Source organism: Ursus americanus, chromosome 13, assembly GCF_024610735.1.
Source record: "Ursus americanus isolate L20-20 chromosome 13, mUrsAme1.1.p, whole genome shotgun sequence".
NCBI lineage: Eukaryota > Metazoa > Chordata > Mammalia > Carnivora > Ursidae > Ursus > Ursus americanus.
Window position 1 is genome coordinate 13,008,601 of NC_142139.1, and position 19,333 is coordinate 13,027,933.

The following is a 19,333-nucleotide window of genomic DNA, read 5'->3' on the forward strand; positions in this document are numbered from 1 at the left end:
TAACCAGATGACCTAGTAGTAGAGACAAAGCTTTTAACTTTTAAACCAGGATGAACGGACAGATTTGATTTCTTTCCTTAAATAGGCAACAGATTTGTTTTTAACTTAAGGTCTTTGAATCCAATTGTTTTAACGTTAGCAAATAAACTTTCAGAGAGGACACTAACTGTACCTGTTCTCCTTCAACTAATCCTTCTACAGTATGAGATACTCCAGAGACAGAATACTGTTCCCAGAGCTGTAAAACAAACAGTAAAGCTGGGGTGTAAAATGCTCGTGATTGGACTTGATCCAGGTGCACCTGGTGGGCTTTGTATAAATTAAACAAGTGCACCATGAAATCGTACTGATATTGGAATTTAGTTACTGAAGTGTCATGGCTAATGACTTCTTCTGGCTAATAAAGAGGATTGACACTTACACAGAGATTCAAGAGTTGCTTATGTGACTGTCAACACAGGAGACAGAAGAATGGGTGGCTAATTTAGTCACTTAGAACAGCACAGAAATAAATTTTTGTGAAAAGTCCAAGCTAATAACTGTATTTTATTTTCCTTCTTTACCCAGATTATGAAATTTGCCCCCCCCCATTTTATCTACATTATCTCTGCTGCTAAAGCCTTTTTGTTGAAAAAGATTTTATTTATTTATTTGAGAGAGAGCAAGCAAGCAAGTGCATGAGTAGGGGGGAGAGGCAGAGGGAGAGGGAGAAGCAGGCTCCCTGCTGAGCAGAGAGCCCGACACAGAGCTCCATCCCAGGACCCCGAGATCATGACCTGAGCCAAAGGCAGATGCTTAACCGACTGAGCCACCGAGGCACCCAAGGCTTATTTTCGAGGGGGTTTCAGACATCCTCTGAGCACCCACTACTTTTGACAGTGAGTTAACCAGAAAGTTTTTCCATCTGTTGCTGTCTTCTCTTTCAATCCAAATTCTATATTCAGATATTCAACATAAAATTATGAAAAGTACCATTTAGCTTTGACTGACATAGGGAAAAATGTGGACAAGAGAACAGGTACAAAAATAAATGTGAACATGAGGTTCTTTTTCTTTTACCCGAGAGAGTCTAAATGAGATTTATTTAAAGGAGCTTCTAAGATTTTCAAATTAGTAGATGATACCCAGAGACATATCCTTCAAAACCCTTTATACCTATTATTAACTTTTAAATATAAAGAATTCCACTATTTAGATATTATATTTATGTTAGTAAAATATAAAGAAATCATTCCTGCCATTTGCTCATATCAACTGATTGTTAACATGCCTAAAAAGATATTTAAGCACACACATTTCTCAACCATATATTCATCTTTATAAGCAAAAGAGAATCCCATTTATATTATGACATTTCTTACATATAACATTCTGTTATTTATACATAATGTAGTGACTGTCAACCCAATATGCACACACATTTTTTGGTTCATGCATCTTGTAAAGCCACTAAGTTTTTTAACGTTGGCTATAAAAAGACCAGTCTTCCCAAATGCATTCTCAGTCTTCTTGGTTGTATAGTTTATTATGCACAGCATCTAAGTGCCTGGAACATCATAAGCCTTCAATAGCCAAATGCTGAAAGAACGCACATTTAGTATCCCTTGTAACGCTTCAGGATCGAAGTACAGTAGGTGGCTCACCTGGCTTGCTGCAGATGGACTTGCACAGTTCTTTCGGTAACAGGCCAACATATGGGCAGTCTGATTAACCAGAATTTCCCGGATGACCTTCAAGGGCTGGTGTAGAACTGCTTTAAATGCTAGTTGCACAAAACAATCAAAAGGGCATCAAAGCCTTAGCTCAGAAATCAATCCCTTCACAATGATAATAATAATAATAATAAACAAATTGCTATTATCTTCAGACCACCCAGCAAGGAGTAACAGTGTTAAAATGTTAAAGTCATTTGTTAATGTTCTCCATTTTACTAAGTATGCCAATATACCCAATGGAGAACCAGGGCCCACCTCTAACAAAAGGCAGGTAATTGGTCCAGATTTTTCCACAGGATATTATAAATAGAACTCAACACACAGAGAAAAGAAAGACCAATTTGCCATCTTCCGATGTCCTGAATTCCTATGGGCTGGATTGCTGTTTCCTCTAAACGTTAGTGTAGAATCTCAAACGGGGTTTGTGGACGGGAGAAGGAACCAAAGAAAATTCCAACCCGGGCCCCTCCCATTTCGTAATTATCATGGTATGGACAGGCAAGTTCAGCCCAACATTAGGGACAGTTCCTTTCCATTATCCCCAGGTGCTAGAGGGCATACTCACATGCCATAATAACAGTCTAAGTATTACATTCCTAAATTTCAACTCAGAACCCACCCCCACCCCCCCGAAGGAAACTTTGAATAAAACTGTATAGTGTGGGCCTGAATGAGTTATCTCATTACTAATCTGGAATTAGAGATGCTGACTACTCTCCCTGGCACTCTGCTTTTGTAAGTTCTGAATGTGCCCACCAAAAGGCTGTGCTACCACAGTAGCTGTCAGTTACTAATTAACCAACAAGTCTTGACTGAATTATTAGGCAAGATACACTGCACCACAGCATTGGCAAAGCGTTACCTGACTTGGCAAAGAAGTTGATAAGAGCATCTGTCTCACAGCTCTTATAGAGATCAGCTAATTGGGAGCTGCAGTTCAAGCTAAGATTGTGAATCCGAAGTCTTCTCTGACCTCCGACGGTTGTGTAAAGCACAGCACACTGCAGAGGCAACATCAAGGACACATGTTTTTCTGGTCAACATGTCCACCCAAGCTAGCCTGATCTTATTTACAGTTAGAGAACAGTTACAGCTCAAAGACCTCTAAATTCTTCCACAGATCCTTTTAATGGTTGAACAATAACAAATAAGGGAGGTGAGGTATAAAGACAATTTATACACTGGGTTTCTATGTAGCACTTCACTGGTTTAAACTTAAGTTTTAACCAAGCTTTCACACATAAGTATGTTTGCATATACTGCTAGTCGACTTCCACATATCTCAGATTTCATTACCAGGGATTCAGGTCCAGAAATAAGACCTTCATGTTCATTTTTTTTTTTTTTTTTAAAGATTTTATTTATTTATGTGACAGAAAGACAGCCAGCGAGAGAGGGAACACAAGCAGGGGGAGTGGGAGAGGAAGAAGCAGGCTCATAGCGGAAGAGCCTGATGTGGGACTCGATCCCGGATCGCCAGGATCACGCCCTGAGCCGAAGGCAGACGCCTTAACGACTGCGCTACCCAGGCGCCCCAAGACCTTCATGTTCATGATCATAGCCCTATTCAAGTCTCACTTCCCTTAAAAACATACAGCTACCTTTTTTTTTTTTTTTAAAGATTTTATTTATTTATTTATTCAACAGAGATAGAGACAGCCAGCGAGAGAGGGAACACAAGCAGGGGGAGTGGGAGAGGAAGAAGCAGGCTCATAGCGGAGGAGCCTGATGTGGGGCTCGATCCCGTAATGCCGGGATCACGCCCTGAGCCGAAGGCAGACGCTTAACCGCTGTGCCACCCAGGCGCCCCTACAGCTACCTTTGATGATGTACTTAAGTCTTATGCTGATGATATATGCATTTCAAGAATGCAAACAGGTATACACTTCTTCAAACATCAGAGTTCTTCCTCAGCTTACTGCCAACCCCTCTCCATTCTTTAAGGGCGATACTAGTATCTGAAAACTATGCCCATTAGATATAATTGTTCTTGTTATAATTCAAGATCTCCATGGCTTCTACTTAAATTTATTTACTACAAAACCAAATTCTATTTATATTTGCATGTACCATAACAATGCCCTTAACGTGGTGGCTGACATATGGTAGGAACGCAACAAATGAGTGAATGGGTGCTAAAGCCTAAAAGAATTGAACACTGTTGGCAGTCAGTTTGCTAACACCTCCAACACTGACCACAGTTTGCTGGGTTCTCATAGGATGACATACAATTGTGACTTCATACAAATGGCATATGTAAATGAGGGTATAGAGAATATACAATGGAGTGCTGTAATCTAATGACTTCTGCCTTGGGAGAAATCGAGTTGAATCTCTTTACAGAGAGACTAACACAGTTGATGGTATTTTAGTCGCCCTACCGACCATTGTCAGTAACAAACTAAACAAACATTTCTTGCCAAAGTTGGGAACACGTTTTTAATCACCTGGATTAAGGCTCCACTGTCTTCACCAAGTTTGTCATCATGCTTGAATTCCACTGTCACTGCCTTGTCACAATCAATGGCTGCCATTTCTACATCAGTGGTGTTGTTCATAAAAATTCCACCAAAAAAATCAGTGGCTCTGAAACCTAATGATGAGGAAAAAGGGAAATTTTGTTCCTATTTAATTTATTGCTATTTTCTCTGTTGGCCCATTATTAATTTGAAGAGGAAACTATTACACAACAGAGACATGAAAAATAGTATAGTCAAAATAGTATAACTGAAAATTACCTGTGCTGGTACGAACCCTCATAATCGCATCGAATCCTATTTTCTTTTCAATATCATTTCTGAGATCATTCAAAAATTGTTGACTATCCATGTGCATCTGAAAAATAAAGTAGGATCAATGCCACCAGATGGCAGTAAAATACTTAAAATAACTATTCTCATTTTTAAAATCTTGATTAAAACCCACTTTATCCAGATATCTTAGAAAGGACTCGTAAAACTTTTTCAATTTTACTTCATTTGCAATCTTTGGTCTTACCAAATCCCTTAACTAGTTTACAATATAAACATGTAGCTAGGTGATTAAAAATAATTTTATTGATGCTAAATAAAAATAGATGATGATTTAACATTTGTCATTTATGTTGGGGGAACACTCATTCCCACTCCATGTTTCCATGGATAGGTACATAAGTCAGAGGCACTCCCCCGGCCCCTTTTTCTCAGGTGAGAGGTGACTTACCTGATTAGTAAGTCTGAGTAGAGGAACTGGGTAGGCATAACTTAGTCTATTCTGGATCCTCTTTCTGGGGAGGCAGCCTGCCTGTAGGAGGCACACATTTCTTGCCCCTCAATATAGTAAGTTTTGAAGGTACAGTTGTCCACAAGACAAGCTTGTAACTGTGCCCACCCTATGCCTGGGTATATAAGTTTGTTACATTGAAGGATAAAAGCATTAGTAAGCCCACTTGCCCACAGACCTAAGTCTGTATGGTGCTGACATTTTTACTATCTCATGATTTTGTCTCTGAATTCAGGCTTGGAAGAGAGGGATATCATGAATTGATCCCCCAAATCATAACAATTTAAAACAAATACATAGTCACTTTTAAAAACAATATCTTAAATATATTTAAAATACTAAAATTTTATATAGAATATATTTTTCCCCACCATGGAAGCTTACACTGAAATTCACCTGTGAGGCTACATGAGCTCAATCTGTTGCCAAACAGGGAGTAGGAAAGCAACTGCTTAACCACATATACATCGCCTCCATTTGTTCTAGAATTTACATTTGACAGTTGCCCACAAGGGGGCATAGCTTTTTAAAAAACCTATGATTTAAGCACCTCCAGTCAAATGGCAGTAGAAAACCTGAGGTGAACAAGTTACTGGCTTTTACCTGGAAATTGTTGTATTTGTAAAGGGTTCCACCGGTGAGCTGAGGCACGAGACCCAAAGAGGCCACGTCCACATACTGGCTGGGAAAGAGGAAGAGGGTCACACAGCAGCCGTGAGCCACACAGTCCTTGGCCAGTGAGTCGTAGACATTTGTTTGAGGCTGGAAAAGTATCTGAAGAAAAAGATGCACAAAGGGAAAAAGAAAACCACAAAATGTTTTTGGTTTCAATTTCTAATTTCTGTTGAATTCTTTTAAAATGAAAGAGGAATTGTTTCCAGTTAAGTGAATGGGGCTGAAGGAGCGAATCATGGCCATCACCAGTGCAGCAGCCATTCACTGAGCACCCAGAGTGGGCCAGGCTCCTGCTGTAGGGAACATGCGTGTGCGGGTAATGTTCTGATCCTCCAACAATGCTAATGAAACCGAGCTCGCTCTCTTACCTATACAGACCTACGTGAGGCAACTTGTCTAGTGTCATGTGGCCAGTAAGGTGCCTACGTCCTGGTCTTATCCTTCCCCCTGACTTGTCCCCCCAGCAATGGCTATACAGTCAGAGAGTTGGAGCAAAGCAGACTTTGAGCACTGCGTACCTCTACTTCCTGTCTGAGGAGTGTTGTTAAAAGGTACAGTCTACATTCTCCTTCTACCTTTATCTTCTTCCTGCATGTCCTCCCATTTCCCCCATTTCTATAACAGTCTTATCACCTAGTCTCTTACACAGAGTATACAACAAAAAAAGTTTGAGGCCTTATTTTAATTTAGGTATATTTCAGAAATCAGCTTTTTTAGGAATGTAAGATTTCTTAAATTATATGCAATTCAAAATATTCCTGCAATAAAAAATGTCCTGGATTTATGCTACATTTAGCTTCTCTCCCTTTCTTACACAAAGGACACTTCATTCTTTCTTTACTCCCCTTTAAAAACTGATACCTTCACTCTTTCTTTACTCCCCTTTAAAAGGGACACTTGAAAGGGCCATTGTTTACAAATACCTTCTCTTTGTCTGTATTAATCAGCTTTTTGTCATCTCTGTTTTTCAGCTTCCCTGGTGCTTCTGCAGTCGGCAAGGAGGAATGGAAGATGAACAGCTTTCCTGGACAGTCTGCTGCCTAAAAGAAAAAAAATATATAGAAAATGTCTTGGGTGGGGAAATTATACTTTAAGGGAATCAGAAAATAAATTAAAATATAGGTACTTTCTATGAGTCAAACACTACACATACATTATTAAAAGGATTAAATTATATATACATTTACATGTAATATATATACATATATATAATTTGCATTAATGCATATAATTTATAAATATCTACTATATACAATTTAATCCTCTTAATAACCTTTGTGTCCTTGGGCAAGAACTATTCTCTCCATTTATAGACTGGGAAACTGAGGCTTAGATAAGATAGTGATTTTCCTCAAGTCACACAAGTTGTAAATCAAACAGCCAATATTCGAATGTAGATCCCTATACCACGGTGCTTTGAAAAACTAGTAGGATGTATTACAGGGAAAATACTTTCTTGTTTAGCCTACAGAACACTCTTTCAGGACTAACTGAATCCCATGATGCAAAAATAAACAGAAGTCCCAGGATCATGGTGCAACAGAAGCTCCTCTTTGAAACCTTTAGTACACATTGATTACACCTAAAGTGGTATTTCAAGGAAGAATGCACAAGAATGTAACAGTGTTGTGGCAACAATAGACACAAGAAAGCAGCTATCAGGCAATGTGACAAAAGGAAAAATATGTGACTGAGATGATAGATCTGTAGTCCCTGGGAAGCAATAAAAAGATGATTTAGGCTCCACAAAAGTCGATGCAGCATTAGAAATATTTAAAATCTTATTTGAGGACCTAAGAAGTAATCCACTAAGCAAAATTTACTGAAATTAAAAGATTCAATGTATTGACCCTTCCAACCTTGCTCCAAACGATCCTGGCATATTGCTGGCAGAGCACTCCCAGCAATTAAGGTTAACTGTTCTGATCATGTATGGGGCATTTCTCCTTAAGAGTCCTGGAGCCGTTCTACTACACAATAAAGTCCATATTCCCTTATCTGTGTGGGAGTAGCGAGGGTAAAAAAGTGAGATGAGTTGTTGCCAACACTCGCTGTGTGCAGCTCCATGCCAGGCCCTTCGCACACATGACTTACTTAATACTCACGACCTGGTGGAGAAGATAATGTCTGCACTTTAAGGCTAGGAAAACTGAGGCTCATCCAGTTTGCCCCAGGTCACACAGCCAGTCACCCTCTGGCCCTTCAAGGCCCTCTGGAGTTCAGCGGGCGTCAACTTTCCAGTTGAATCTCCACATTTCCTAACCCCTGCCATAGAATTTCCACCATACAAGCTGTGCTTTCCTGGAATACACCACGTGCTTTACACACCTCCATATCTTTGCACATTTTGTTCCTTTAGCCTGGAATCCATTTCCCCCTTTTCTTGGCCCGGAGCTGTTGTTCTCAAAGGCTGGGTTTAGTGGCATACTCTGGTGTGCCTGGGTCAGCTGTGAAGAGGTGTTTAAGTTATTTGCTACTACTAATAAGGTACGTGTGTTTGTGAATAATTTCCCTAAAAAACAAATGGAGAGAATTCAAGTTTAGCCTTGTCCTAATGTGTTTCACTAAGTGATAGTCACCGTGTTTTGTGGAGTGGGTCACAGAGGTAGGGTCACAGCTGACACATGGGGAGGGGTGCCTAACCTGTGCCCCGTCTTGTCTTCGCTGTGGTCAGCAGTGAGCAGTGCACTAGCCTTCTACTGAAAATTACTGACATAGCATAAGGAAGAAAGAAGGCAAGGACAGTGAAGAAGCATGGGCAGTAACCCTACATGTACATACACACTGCACAGGAAAAAGACACTAACCACATTTTGGCCAATTAAGACACATTAGCTCCTACAACTAAATCTGAGTAAAATTTATAGTAATACTGATAATGACATGTTAAAAATTTTGAAATTCTATGACTATTTCTATCACTTTCACTGTTATAAAAGTACTTTCTGTTTGTTTTAATTCAAGTAGCAGAAAAGGTATGAAACCTTTTCAGAAGGGGGAAGGAAGCATGAGAGACTATGGACTCTGAGAAACAAACTGAAGGCCTCAGAGGGGAGGTGGATGGGGGGAATGGGATAGACCGGTGATGGGTAGTAAGGAGGGCACGTATTGCATGGTGCACTGGGTGTTATATGCAACTAATGAATCATCGAACTTTACATCAAAAACCAGGAATGTACTGTATGGTGAATAACATAATAAAAATATTATTATGAATAAAAAAAATAAATGTGAATAGGATCAAAAAAAACAAAAAAAAAAGTCCATCTTCCCCCCAGTTTTTCTTGCCTGGCCCACCCAGTTCCCCTAAGGAATTCACTGTCAATCCGTCCAGATATTCTCTGCTCATACAAACACTGTAATTGTACACCACAGTACGTAAGAGCATGGGTCCTAGTTCCTAGCTGCATGGATAAGAGTCCAAACCATTGATTAGCTGAGTGATATTGGGCAAATTATTTAACTTCTCTAAGCCTTAGTTACCTAATATGTGGCACAGGAAAAATAGTACCTACATTAGAATATTGTTGAGAGAATTCAATGAACCAATGCATGGTGTTAATCAGAATTAAACATACACGACTGCCTTGTTAATATTACCCATGGGGCAAAACTCTAAAGGAAAAAAGCAGAACCCATTAGAAAAATAAAGTTCACTATTGAGAAAAATAAAGTAGCCATATTTGTTTCTAATTCATTAGCCAATTAAAATAGCTTAATTTTAGATTTATAACTTCATTAATCACATATTTATAAAATCTTTTGTAAGAAACAATAAAAGAAAAAGCTCCTAGGGCATTCTATGCTTTAAATCCCTATAAATCTGTTATGTTTTTACCAAAATCTGATTGTGCCCACATTAATGTACCATATAGAATTGACAAATGACAATGATATATGTCATTCTTATTATGATGGAAAACAGGTTGAGAAAGGCTGGCCTGGAGAACCCGTTGTTCAAAATTTAACTCCAATGTCCATTCCTCTGAGAGACATGTTAACATCACTCTTGACAAAGTTGGCTGCCTCTACCTCTCTGTCCCCACTCTACTTTGCGGCTAAGACTTAATGACACCGAATCACAACTTTATGTATCCTTCTGTCTTCTACAGGTCACAGGCTCAAGAAAAAGGAAGGACCTTGATTTTTCTACAATGTGTTTCTCCAAGCCCTACTGGGTCTAGCTCGCACTTTCACTGTATAGGTGCTCCATAAATTTTAGAAGGAATGGAAGGAATGTTGTGATGTATCATCTTGAAATCAAATGTAGAAATACATTAAGATAACTTAAATTCCCCCGACTAGTGATATATTTGAAGCATAACCATTAAAGGCCACTTCCTTTCAATCTGTTGCCTAATTCTTTTATCTAGTTTTCTGGTGGAAGTAATAGCTAACACAGAAAACCACTGTTTGGTCAAGTTAAGAGACAATACCAGAAATTCACATGTAGTTGAATTATGAGTGGCAGATTTTGAGAAGAGATGCAGATTTTCAAAGACTATGTGGGAAAAAAAGGCACTAAGAGAACAAGATGCTGTGGTCACAGAGGCACGTACAACTGAAAAAAAGTGTACTGAAGCCTGCTGTTGAATAGTTCAAGGACTCTGAGAAAGTATTTAAAAGAACTTTCCAAACTTTCCCTTTTTATCTTTGTGACAAATTAGCACATGTTGTTTGTTTTTGTCAACTCTCTGTGCTTCAAGAAGTTTATTACAACTAATTATATATAGATTTTACTTGGCATGAGCTGACAGAAAATAAAGCTATAATTCAAATGGGGGAGACCAGTTCTAAAATGTCTTCACTTGGACACACAAAAAACACCGCACTTCGATGTGCTTTCAGTTTCTATTCCCTGTCCAAGAGGATGAGACTCTCATCTCTGGCCTCTTGTGCATAATCTCCTGAGCAATTCAGCTGGCCAGCCACAGTCCTGGGCTTTCCAAAGTTATTCTGTGCTCTCACCCCACCCTCTTTTGGGGAATACAAGCAATAACTATCATGTCTTGTATTGCAGAGTTACATTTTTTCCTACCACACTGTAAGCACCTTAGAACTAGAAACAGTAGTCCTCACATTGCCCAACAACACATTTAATAAATCTTTCTTGATTGAAAGAACAAATGCATGAATGATGTGGTCTCCTCAATATTAAGATCCTAGCTTGCAAATTCTCAAAAATGTTAGGTCTTCGCCTAATAATGACTTCAGGCAAGCATTGTAGCGCCCTTGTATGTAAGTTACCCACATTTAAGCCTACTGCTTTTTAGCCACAGAGAGCCTGAAGAGAAGACGAGATACTATCACTGTCAGAGGTCGAGAACAATCATCACTCACACACACACACACACACACACACACACACACACACACACACAAGGTTATCCTATTGGAAAATTGTTTTCTTCATCCAAACCTAATAAAGTTGCTCTCAGGAAGAAAGCATAAACCGCAGACAAGCTCCAATTATACAACAGCAGTTTCTGCTCTTATACAATGAATTGTAACCACCCAGAATCTTTCTGGCAGATGAAGGAGAAACTTCTCATTATTTTTTTTTTATATCAACACCTACTTATAAAAAAGTTTTGAAGAAACAGATAGTTAAAGACACACATACAATAGAATCACCAAGGTAAATGTAAAGAACTAGAAATCAGCAAGAAGGTCATGGAAAGGAAATAATTAAATTAGAAAGTCTACCCTAAATATTACTGGTATCTTTCTTGGTAGTTAAGGCTAGAAGGAACACGAGGAGTTACAATGTTTGTAAAAACTGACTCTAGGGAACTAGCTAGTGAATCTTTCTACATGCAAGAAACTGATTAATTTGCAATAAAGCCTTCATTTAATGTTACACACAAGAAAGAAACTCTCTTCATAGTGTCTTCTCTTATTTTAACCATTAATGAAAAGCTTAGGGCAAGATGTTAAATCATGATTAAGTGAAAGCATTCCTAGTACAAAAGTAACATACAAAGTTGTATGGGTCAGGTATGCAATTTTCTGGTGAGTTAACATAATGTACGGCTGTTCTCAGAGATTGCAGAATGAGTAATAATTCCTTTTGCTGGTGGTTCCCGAATATGGGTCATCAGTAGAACAAATTAGGGAGCTGATGAGTCAGCATCTCTAGGAGTGAGGCCAGAAATCTACATTTTTAAAAAGTAGCCACCCTTTCACATGTGACCCCATGACTCATTAGCTGAGGAGTTACTGCCTTACTTATCCTTCCAAAGAGTGGAGCGCCATCCCGCCTCTGCAGGAAGACAGGTGCTGGCAGGACACGGTCTGCTCTGCCGGCAGGCACACAACAGTAACTGCCACCAACATTATGTCCAGCAGTGTCACTTGATAAAGGCAGTTCCCTACCTTTTAAAAAGACAGTTCTTTACCTTTTATAAAGGTAGTTCTTTTACTTTTAAAAAAAGATTTTATTTTTAAGGAATCTCCACACCCAACTTGGGACTCAAACTCAAAACCCTGAGATCAAGGGTCGTATGTTCCACCAACCAAGCCAGACAGGCAACTCGATACTTCTTCTGCTTTGTAAGAATACTACTACTTATTAACTTTGATATTTGTGAAGTCATTCTGAGTTGTTATATTTAAATATTGGTTCTTATTTTTGAACTTCAGTGTAAAAGAGTACACTAATTACTCTAACAATAAAATTGCAAATATAACAAAAAATGACATGCGAAAAATACACTGGATGAAATGAACTGGCCTCTGGTGAGTGAGCGCTGAGAATGCTGACCGCCCCAGCTGTTAGTGTGGGAGTACGTCGAAGAACATTACAGTTATTACCAACACACTGGTTTCCCAGTAATGTGTCCTAGGTAACAGCACATTTCGGACACATGGAATGCATGTAGACAAATCTGCTTTACCTATTTTGTCTTTCAAAGCTGCTAAACAGCTTCTAGACCTCTCGTGGACTCCCAGTGAGAACCCGTCATTACAAGACAGCATTGCTGCCTTTCAGAAATGAAATATGGTGTTGGGCTGGGACGCTGACTTGAGCGCTCTAGAAGCCATGCCCGCACTCTTCTTTTCACTCTACTGTCTTAACTGATGATGTGCCGGCTTACGAATATCTATTCATCTTTCCTCTAGGGCAAGAGCAGATGATACAATTCTTTTCCCCGTATGAGTTTCTTCAAGTAGAAAGACTCATAGGTTCATGTATGATGATCATATACCAGGAAATTTACACACCATTTCTAAACACCTTACTGGAAGAGAGAACAACAAAACTCTTTCAAACTGAAATAGAAAATATTTGTTTTCTGTAATATGGAATAAAATAGGAATTCCCATGTTTTCTGTAGCTCAACCAATGATCAGTATTGGTTTCCACTAGATGGACCCTAACTTGTCCAAGTCACTTCATGATGTAAAATTTATTTTAAATTTTATGTTAAATTGACATGTATTCTGAGGATTTATAAGGGACATCTGCAATTTTTTTATTCAATGAGTAAATACTGTAAAGATCAGAAAACCCAAGGAAGAGTCATTGTACTAAAACCAAACTACAGGGGCTCCTGGGTGGCTCAGTTGGTTAAGCATCTGCCTTCGGCTCAGGTCATGATCCCAGGGTTCTGCAATCTGGCCCTGCATTGGGCTCCCTCCTCAGCAGGGGAGTCTGCTTCTCCCTCTGCCCCTGCTCATGCTCTCTCTGTCAAATAAATAAATAAAATCTTAAAACAAAACAAAACTACAATGTTTAGACACAAAATTTCTGTGGAAGTGTTTCATAAACTCAGTTCTTTAGCATTATTCTTGCTGTTTGTTATTATTGCTACTGTTATTGTTATTATTACTAGCCATTTTATTTTAAAAGTTAATTTCAATTTAACTTTAATAATAACATTTGAAAATCAATTTTTTAGGCCCTAGCTATGCAGGTCAAAGTGCTTGGTAATAATGATCAACAGTCAGTACTTTTCAATCATTTTGCCTTCTTCAGATTACTGTCTTTATTACTATGCAAATGACCAGGGTCATTAGGGCTCAGCTTCCCAACTGAAGCCATGGCCAACCGTGCCTCTGCTGTGGGCATTCAGCAAGGCCCTGCGTGGCATTCACATCTGTCACCGACTGTCACAGGCCCTGCCCTTGCATGTTTGAAAACCCAACGAAGGAGAGAATGCTATGGGGATTTTCCCCTTCACATCTGATTCTGTTATTGTTGAAGTAATTTTAAAATAGATCATATAAAGTTCATATAAAAGCCAAAGGGAGGAGTTAAACTGGAAATCCTGACAAAATCAGTTGCTTAGATGCTAATCGTTCTGGAATGTAAACGCTGGGAGCAATCCGTGGTTTGGGCCACTTCCTCCTAAGATTTGTAGGGAAGTTTGGGATAGCCTCTAGCAAACTACATGTTTTAAAGAGGCTGTGTTTTCTTTCAAAGATGAAATTTCCTCCCTCTGTGTGTGTGTGTGTGTGTGTGTGTGTGTGTGTGTGTGTTTAAAAAATTTATTTACCAGCAATTAAATAAGAGTTCTCACCTGTAGTGCTTCCATGCCAGCCTGGATGACAGGAGCAAAGACAGTCTCATTTTCATTAGAGTCTGCAAACATCTCTGGAATCTGGTCCAATAAACTATAAGAAATGAATGAGTAAAAGGTTTTAAATGGTTAGCATATTTGTAATAAACTTCAAGAAATAAATCACTAGCAAGTCTAAACACATATGGTATTTATTTCATACTAAACACCTATGGGTGACTTTCATAGGTCACCCCTTAGGGAATGATATCCTGGCATGTTTTGGAACCAAAATTTATGATTTGTTTAGAATATTTACAAAAGCATACCCTTTGTAAATATTTTTTCACCATTTATATTTTTGACCTCTTAAACCATAAATTCTTGGAGCAGTGGCTATATCTTCAGTTAGTACCATCATTATTGAACACACTCATCCATATGCAGGAAATATCTCTCTCCAGCAAAGAGAAGGGACTGATCAGGTTGAGTGTGACTATTAAAAAAAACTCCTGCTTGGCGCGCCTGGGTGACTAGTTGGTTAACGTCTGACTCTTGATTTTGGCTCAGGTCATGATCTCAGGGTCATGATGAGATCAAGCCCCACATTGGGCACTGGGCAAGGAGTCTGCTTAAGATTATCTCTCCCTCACTCTGCCCCTCCCCACTGCTGTCTCTCTCTCTAAAAAACAAAATAAAACAAAACTCCGACTTTTAGATATTTGTATACATTTAAAATAGAACATAAATGATAGAGTTTTATTATCTATGTGTTAAAACCCCCTTGCTAATGACAAAACAAAACAATGTGTGATTGAATCAAAACAATTAAAAACAGAGACCTGATTTCTATCTAAATTATAAAACACTTGATATTTACTTGTGAATCACAGATTGGGATTCTTGATAGTTGACAAGGAAACCATCCAATAGAGGAACAAAGACCTCTCCAACATCGGTCACCACCATCATTTGAGGCTGGGCCAAGTTACTCTTTACATTAAAGAAATGCAGCACTTTGTTATATGTGATAAAACCAACTCGGATTGCAGAAGTGTCTTCTTGCTCTTCCCTATGAGAAAAACAAAGCATTTGAGGTTCTTTCACATATTTATGAGAGAGGTTTCTATCAGAAATTCAGTAAGTACACCGTCTGTAAAGTATATGGAAGACATGTTTAAAGTTTTGTTCTTAATTGTTTACCAGTGTAAACAATACTGAGTCACAGTAGGGGATGGGGGATATTACAAAAATAAGATGAAGAAAAAATTCTCAAAATTCCAGGTAAAAAAAAGTCAAACAGATAAGAAAATATATTTTGTTAATATATTCCCTTCTTTCACATATGTATTCTCAATCCACAGCAATTACAAGGTGTGCTTTTTTTTTTTTCATAAACAAGCTAGGCGTATTACATTCATCATAAACAAAGCTCTCTCAGAAGTCACCAGAAGGTCAGAAGAACAAATGGAACAACTGAAGCAAGAGAAAGGCACACTCAGATTACAAAAGGATAGCTATTTTTATCAAGAAAGGACTTTGCTCCTTCTGTGTGATTCTTCTCTTACAGATTCTAGACAATCTCAATAGAAATTGAGAGATTTTGAGAGCCATATTCTATATAACTATATAAAATAAATCACATATATGAATTGATAATGTAATTCTGATTAGGTAGTCATTTGTGATGTCAGGGCAAGACAATAAAAGTAATAAAAAGCTCTAAACCATAACAAAAAGTAAATTTTTTTGAGAAATCCCAAGATAAGGCCTTAATCTTCCTGAAAAGAGTAGAAGGCATAAATATTCTTATTCAAGTCTATACTAAGTGTACTCAGAGTTGAATGGTCTAAACTCCAGTTAATATTTACCCAAGTTTCTTTCTCTTAGTCTCCCTCCCCCTCCCCCCTCCCTCCTAAAATACTACTGAAGCTGTTACTAATTTCCATTGGTGGATATAACCATGCTCAACGGTTACATGACAGCCACAAAAGATACATGCCATTTTCTTTGATCCTTAGATATCAGTAAAACTTATTTTGCTTAGGGACAACTTTTTAAAAAGAACCTAGTATGCTCTGTTTCTAAACTTCGCACATAGCATAACGATCTACTTCAGTATGAGAGAAAGGAAGATAAAATATATAGATGAAAGTATCTGAAGTTCAAACTGTTGGTCTCCCTGCAGACTTCCCAATTTCTTTGATGTTTCAGCAGAGTACAGGCTGACAAACTACTGACTCTAAACTCTACTTCTTCTTTACTTCCTTTGCTAATTGAGGGTATTTATTCTTCATCGTGGCCTTCATAAATCAGTGGGCAATTTAAACAGGGCCTCATAATCCCTTCCAAAAGCACTAGGTAAATGTTTCTATTCTGGACTCTTACAAAAATTTTCAGAAATGGTATCTTTATCCTTTGTAACTGCACATACACAGACTTATACACCCACTCACCCCCCTCAATATCCTAAACTGTACGATTTCATGCAACTAACCATTATACTATACTGTACCCATGTTCTCCCTCCCCCTCCCCATTTATTAGAATTTTATTCTTTAAGACCCAGCACAGATACTCTTCCTCTCTCAGAGCTCCCCTGATGCTACAACCAGAAGTTATTTCCTCTTCTAAATTTCTACAAATCATTCTCACTGGGCTCTCGGTATATAGTGCCTTGTAGTTAAACACACCATGAATCCTTGACTAGAAACCAATAAAGACCCAAAGCTTATGCTCTCTGCTCCTGACAGGGTCTAGTATAACATGGGGAGTTAGAGGTATGTTCAGGATGATTATCATGATGGCGAAATGCTGTATTTAGGATGGCAAGTTAGAGCCCAAAATGATAAACTGATCGTATGCCTCTCTTCCGAACTCCTGTTTAGTGATGTCGCCTTGCTAGTTTAAAATCGGCCTGGTTGGAAGTATTTTACACCACAGGAATGAGCAAACACTACAATTAAGGCTTTATTTATTTGAGATCCAGTTTACCAGCACACCACTGGCTAAGCTCCCATTTCTGAGTAAACCTTTTATTACATAAGGTGATAAATGTTCGGCAAATCCTGAGGGCATTTATTCTCTTTTAATAGTTAATTTAGAGTCAATTAAGGCAAAAGACACAAAAGAAAAATTGCAGAGAAGAATCTAGATTGCTATTTCCCATTGGACTTGGACATTTTCAAGTGATGGGAAAGGCATATCTTGGGATTCACAGGGTTCACTTAAAATCTAAATTAACATTTTTAAAACATCTAATCAGAACATCTCACATTATTGCAAAATATTAGATGTTTTCATGGGAACATATTTTTTTAAAAAATTTCTTTGAGAAACAAGAATTGTCTTAAAATTTTCTTGTTCAACAGTGTAACTGCCTTGTTAAATCATATCCAGAAGAAAATGAAATCTTAGCCTCTCCTTCATATTAATTCTATATAAATTTAATAAAGTTACATAAGGGATATCACACAGAACAACATGTGTTTCTTCTTCTGCTTTTCAATTACCACTTCCCTCAACACATGTCCCTATTATTTTAATGGAATGAATCTGACAGAGCAAAACTGAAGATGTTAGTAACTAGAGGAATCAGAATATTCCAAAAGCAAGCATTCTGAACATCTTAGCTACAGCAGCATTAAAAACCAGAAAAAAACCCAACTGCTTGATCTGAACAACAGATGAAATATTTAAAATCTTTTCTTTCCTGTTCCAGAGAAGTCAGACAGAAATGGTATCTGGCAAAATCAAAGATGTAAATTCAAAGTTAAATAGTAAAGAATGGGGCCTTTAATTTCAAAAGATTAGCTAAGAGATGAACATACCTTAGACATTAATCAAGACGTTTACTGTGCTATTTGGCATATTACCTGGTTCAAAGAAGTAAATCAGACTGATGGCAATCTTACCATAAAAAATATAAAGTTATACAAACACAGAGCCCAAAACAAACTTTGGAGAAGACAAAAAAAAAAAAAAAAAGCAACTGGATTTGTTTTAAAAGATAAAGGAAGAAAAGGCATTTTGGCTTCAATTAAAACTTTGAAGAAAGATATTTAAATAGTAGCAGGGAATAACTAGCAGTATCCTTTTATTTTTTTCTCCTATCTTTTGCTAAAGTCACAGTCTGCTCCAGTGGTATATCAAAGTCATGATGACATCGAAGGAAGGAGTGTGGTGTCATGACTTATATCAACAGGCTACACACTTCATATCACCACTGTGTTGGAAAGGAGCAGGGGGTTGGTGAGGTAACTATGAGAAGAGGATAGTCTAATCTAGCCAGTTTGAGAGAAGGTAAAGAGACATCATTTCCAGAAATTAAGAGTATTTTTCTTTCACATTATTCAAGCTCCAAGTTCAGATTTACAATTAAAACAGCCCCATGAGAGAAGTCTATAAGATATAAGATCTTCAGGGACGTCTAGGTGGCTCGGTTGGTTAAGCATCTGCCTTTGGCTCAGGTTGTGATCCCAGGACTGTGGGACTGAGCCCTGAGTTGGGCTTCCTGCTCAGCATGGAGCCTGCTTCTCTTGCTACCCCTTCCCCTGCTCGTGCTCATTTTCTCTCTCTCTCTGACAAATAAATAAACAAAATCTTTTAAAAAAAGAAAAAAAAAAGATGGCTCCTTAAAAAAAAAAAAAAAGATATATGATATTCGGCAGAAAGTCCACACTTCTCAAGGATCTTTAAGAATGAGGTAACAGAAGGTATAGTCACAGTCAGCAGGCATCACATGCCTTTCTTATGCCCCATCTTCAACTTGCTGCCAGTTCATTCTTCATTTTAGAATTCAGTTTGAAATCACCTCAATGTTTTTTAAACATCCCCATGGCTTTTCCAAACCATCCTTGAGAATATTATGATTTGAGCTTCATAGATACAAACAAAGCTACTCCTGGGAGGTCCAGAGTTCACTCTTTGAGGCTCACATGCACCAATGCAGCAGCCACACGTGGAATGAATATAGAGGAATGAGCACCCGAGGACTCAGGAAGCCCTAAGGGCTACGGACAACCCATCCCTCAAGCATCCCTTTCCAGAACAGAGATTGCTTATGTTCAAGAGATAGGGAGGGGTGGACGGAAGATGTTGAGCCTAGTGCAGACCCTAGGTTTCAGACTATATTCCTTAACCTTTTTCTTAACTATGTGTCCTCTCATAAAGGATCTCCTT

At 38.3% G+C, this 19,333-nt stretch overlaps 1 protein-coding gene across 2 annotated transcripts in view; it reads right to left on the reverse strand.

Annotated features, from left to right (window-relative positions):
- The window catches only part of SEC24D (SEC24 homolog D, COPII component), a 101,622-nt gene that overhangs the window by 17,440 nt on the left and 64,849 nt on the right, over positions 1 to 19,333 (reverse strand). For both annotated transcript variants that reach the window (XM_045799079.2, XM_045799078.2), the window contains exons 12-19: positions 15,033 to 15,224; positions 14,174 to 14,267; positions 6,575 to 6,691; positions 5,580 to 5,750; positions 4,454 to 4,550; positions 4,163 to 4,308; positions 2,578 to 2,716; positions 1,644 to 1,762 (exon numbers count right to left, since the gene is read on the reverse strand). In XM_045799079.2, coding sequence (XP_045655035.2) covers positions 1,644 to 1,762; positions 2,578 to 2,716; positions 4,163 to 4,308; positions 4,454 to 4,550; positions 5,580 to 5,750; positions 6,575 to 6,691; positions 14,174 to 14,267; positions 15,033 to 15,224 — 1,075 coding nt within the window. The remainder of the gene's footprint in view (positions 1 to 1,643; positions 1,763 to 2,577; positions 2,717 to 4,162; positions 4,309 to 4,453; positions 4,551 to 5,579; positions 5,751 to 6,574; positions 6,692 to 14,173; positions 14,268 to 15,032; positions 15,225 to 19,333) is intronic.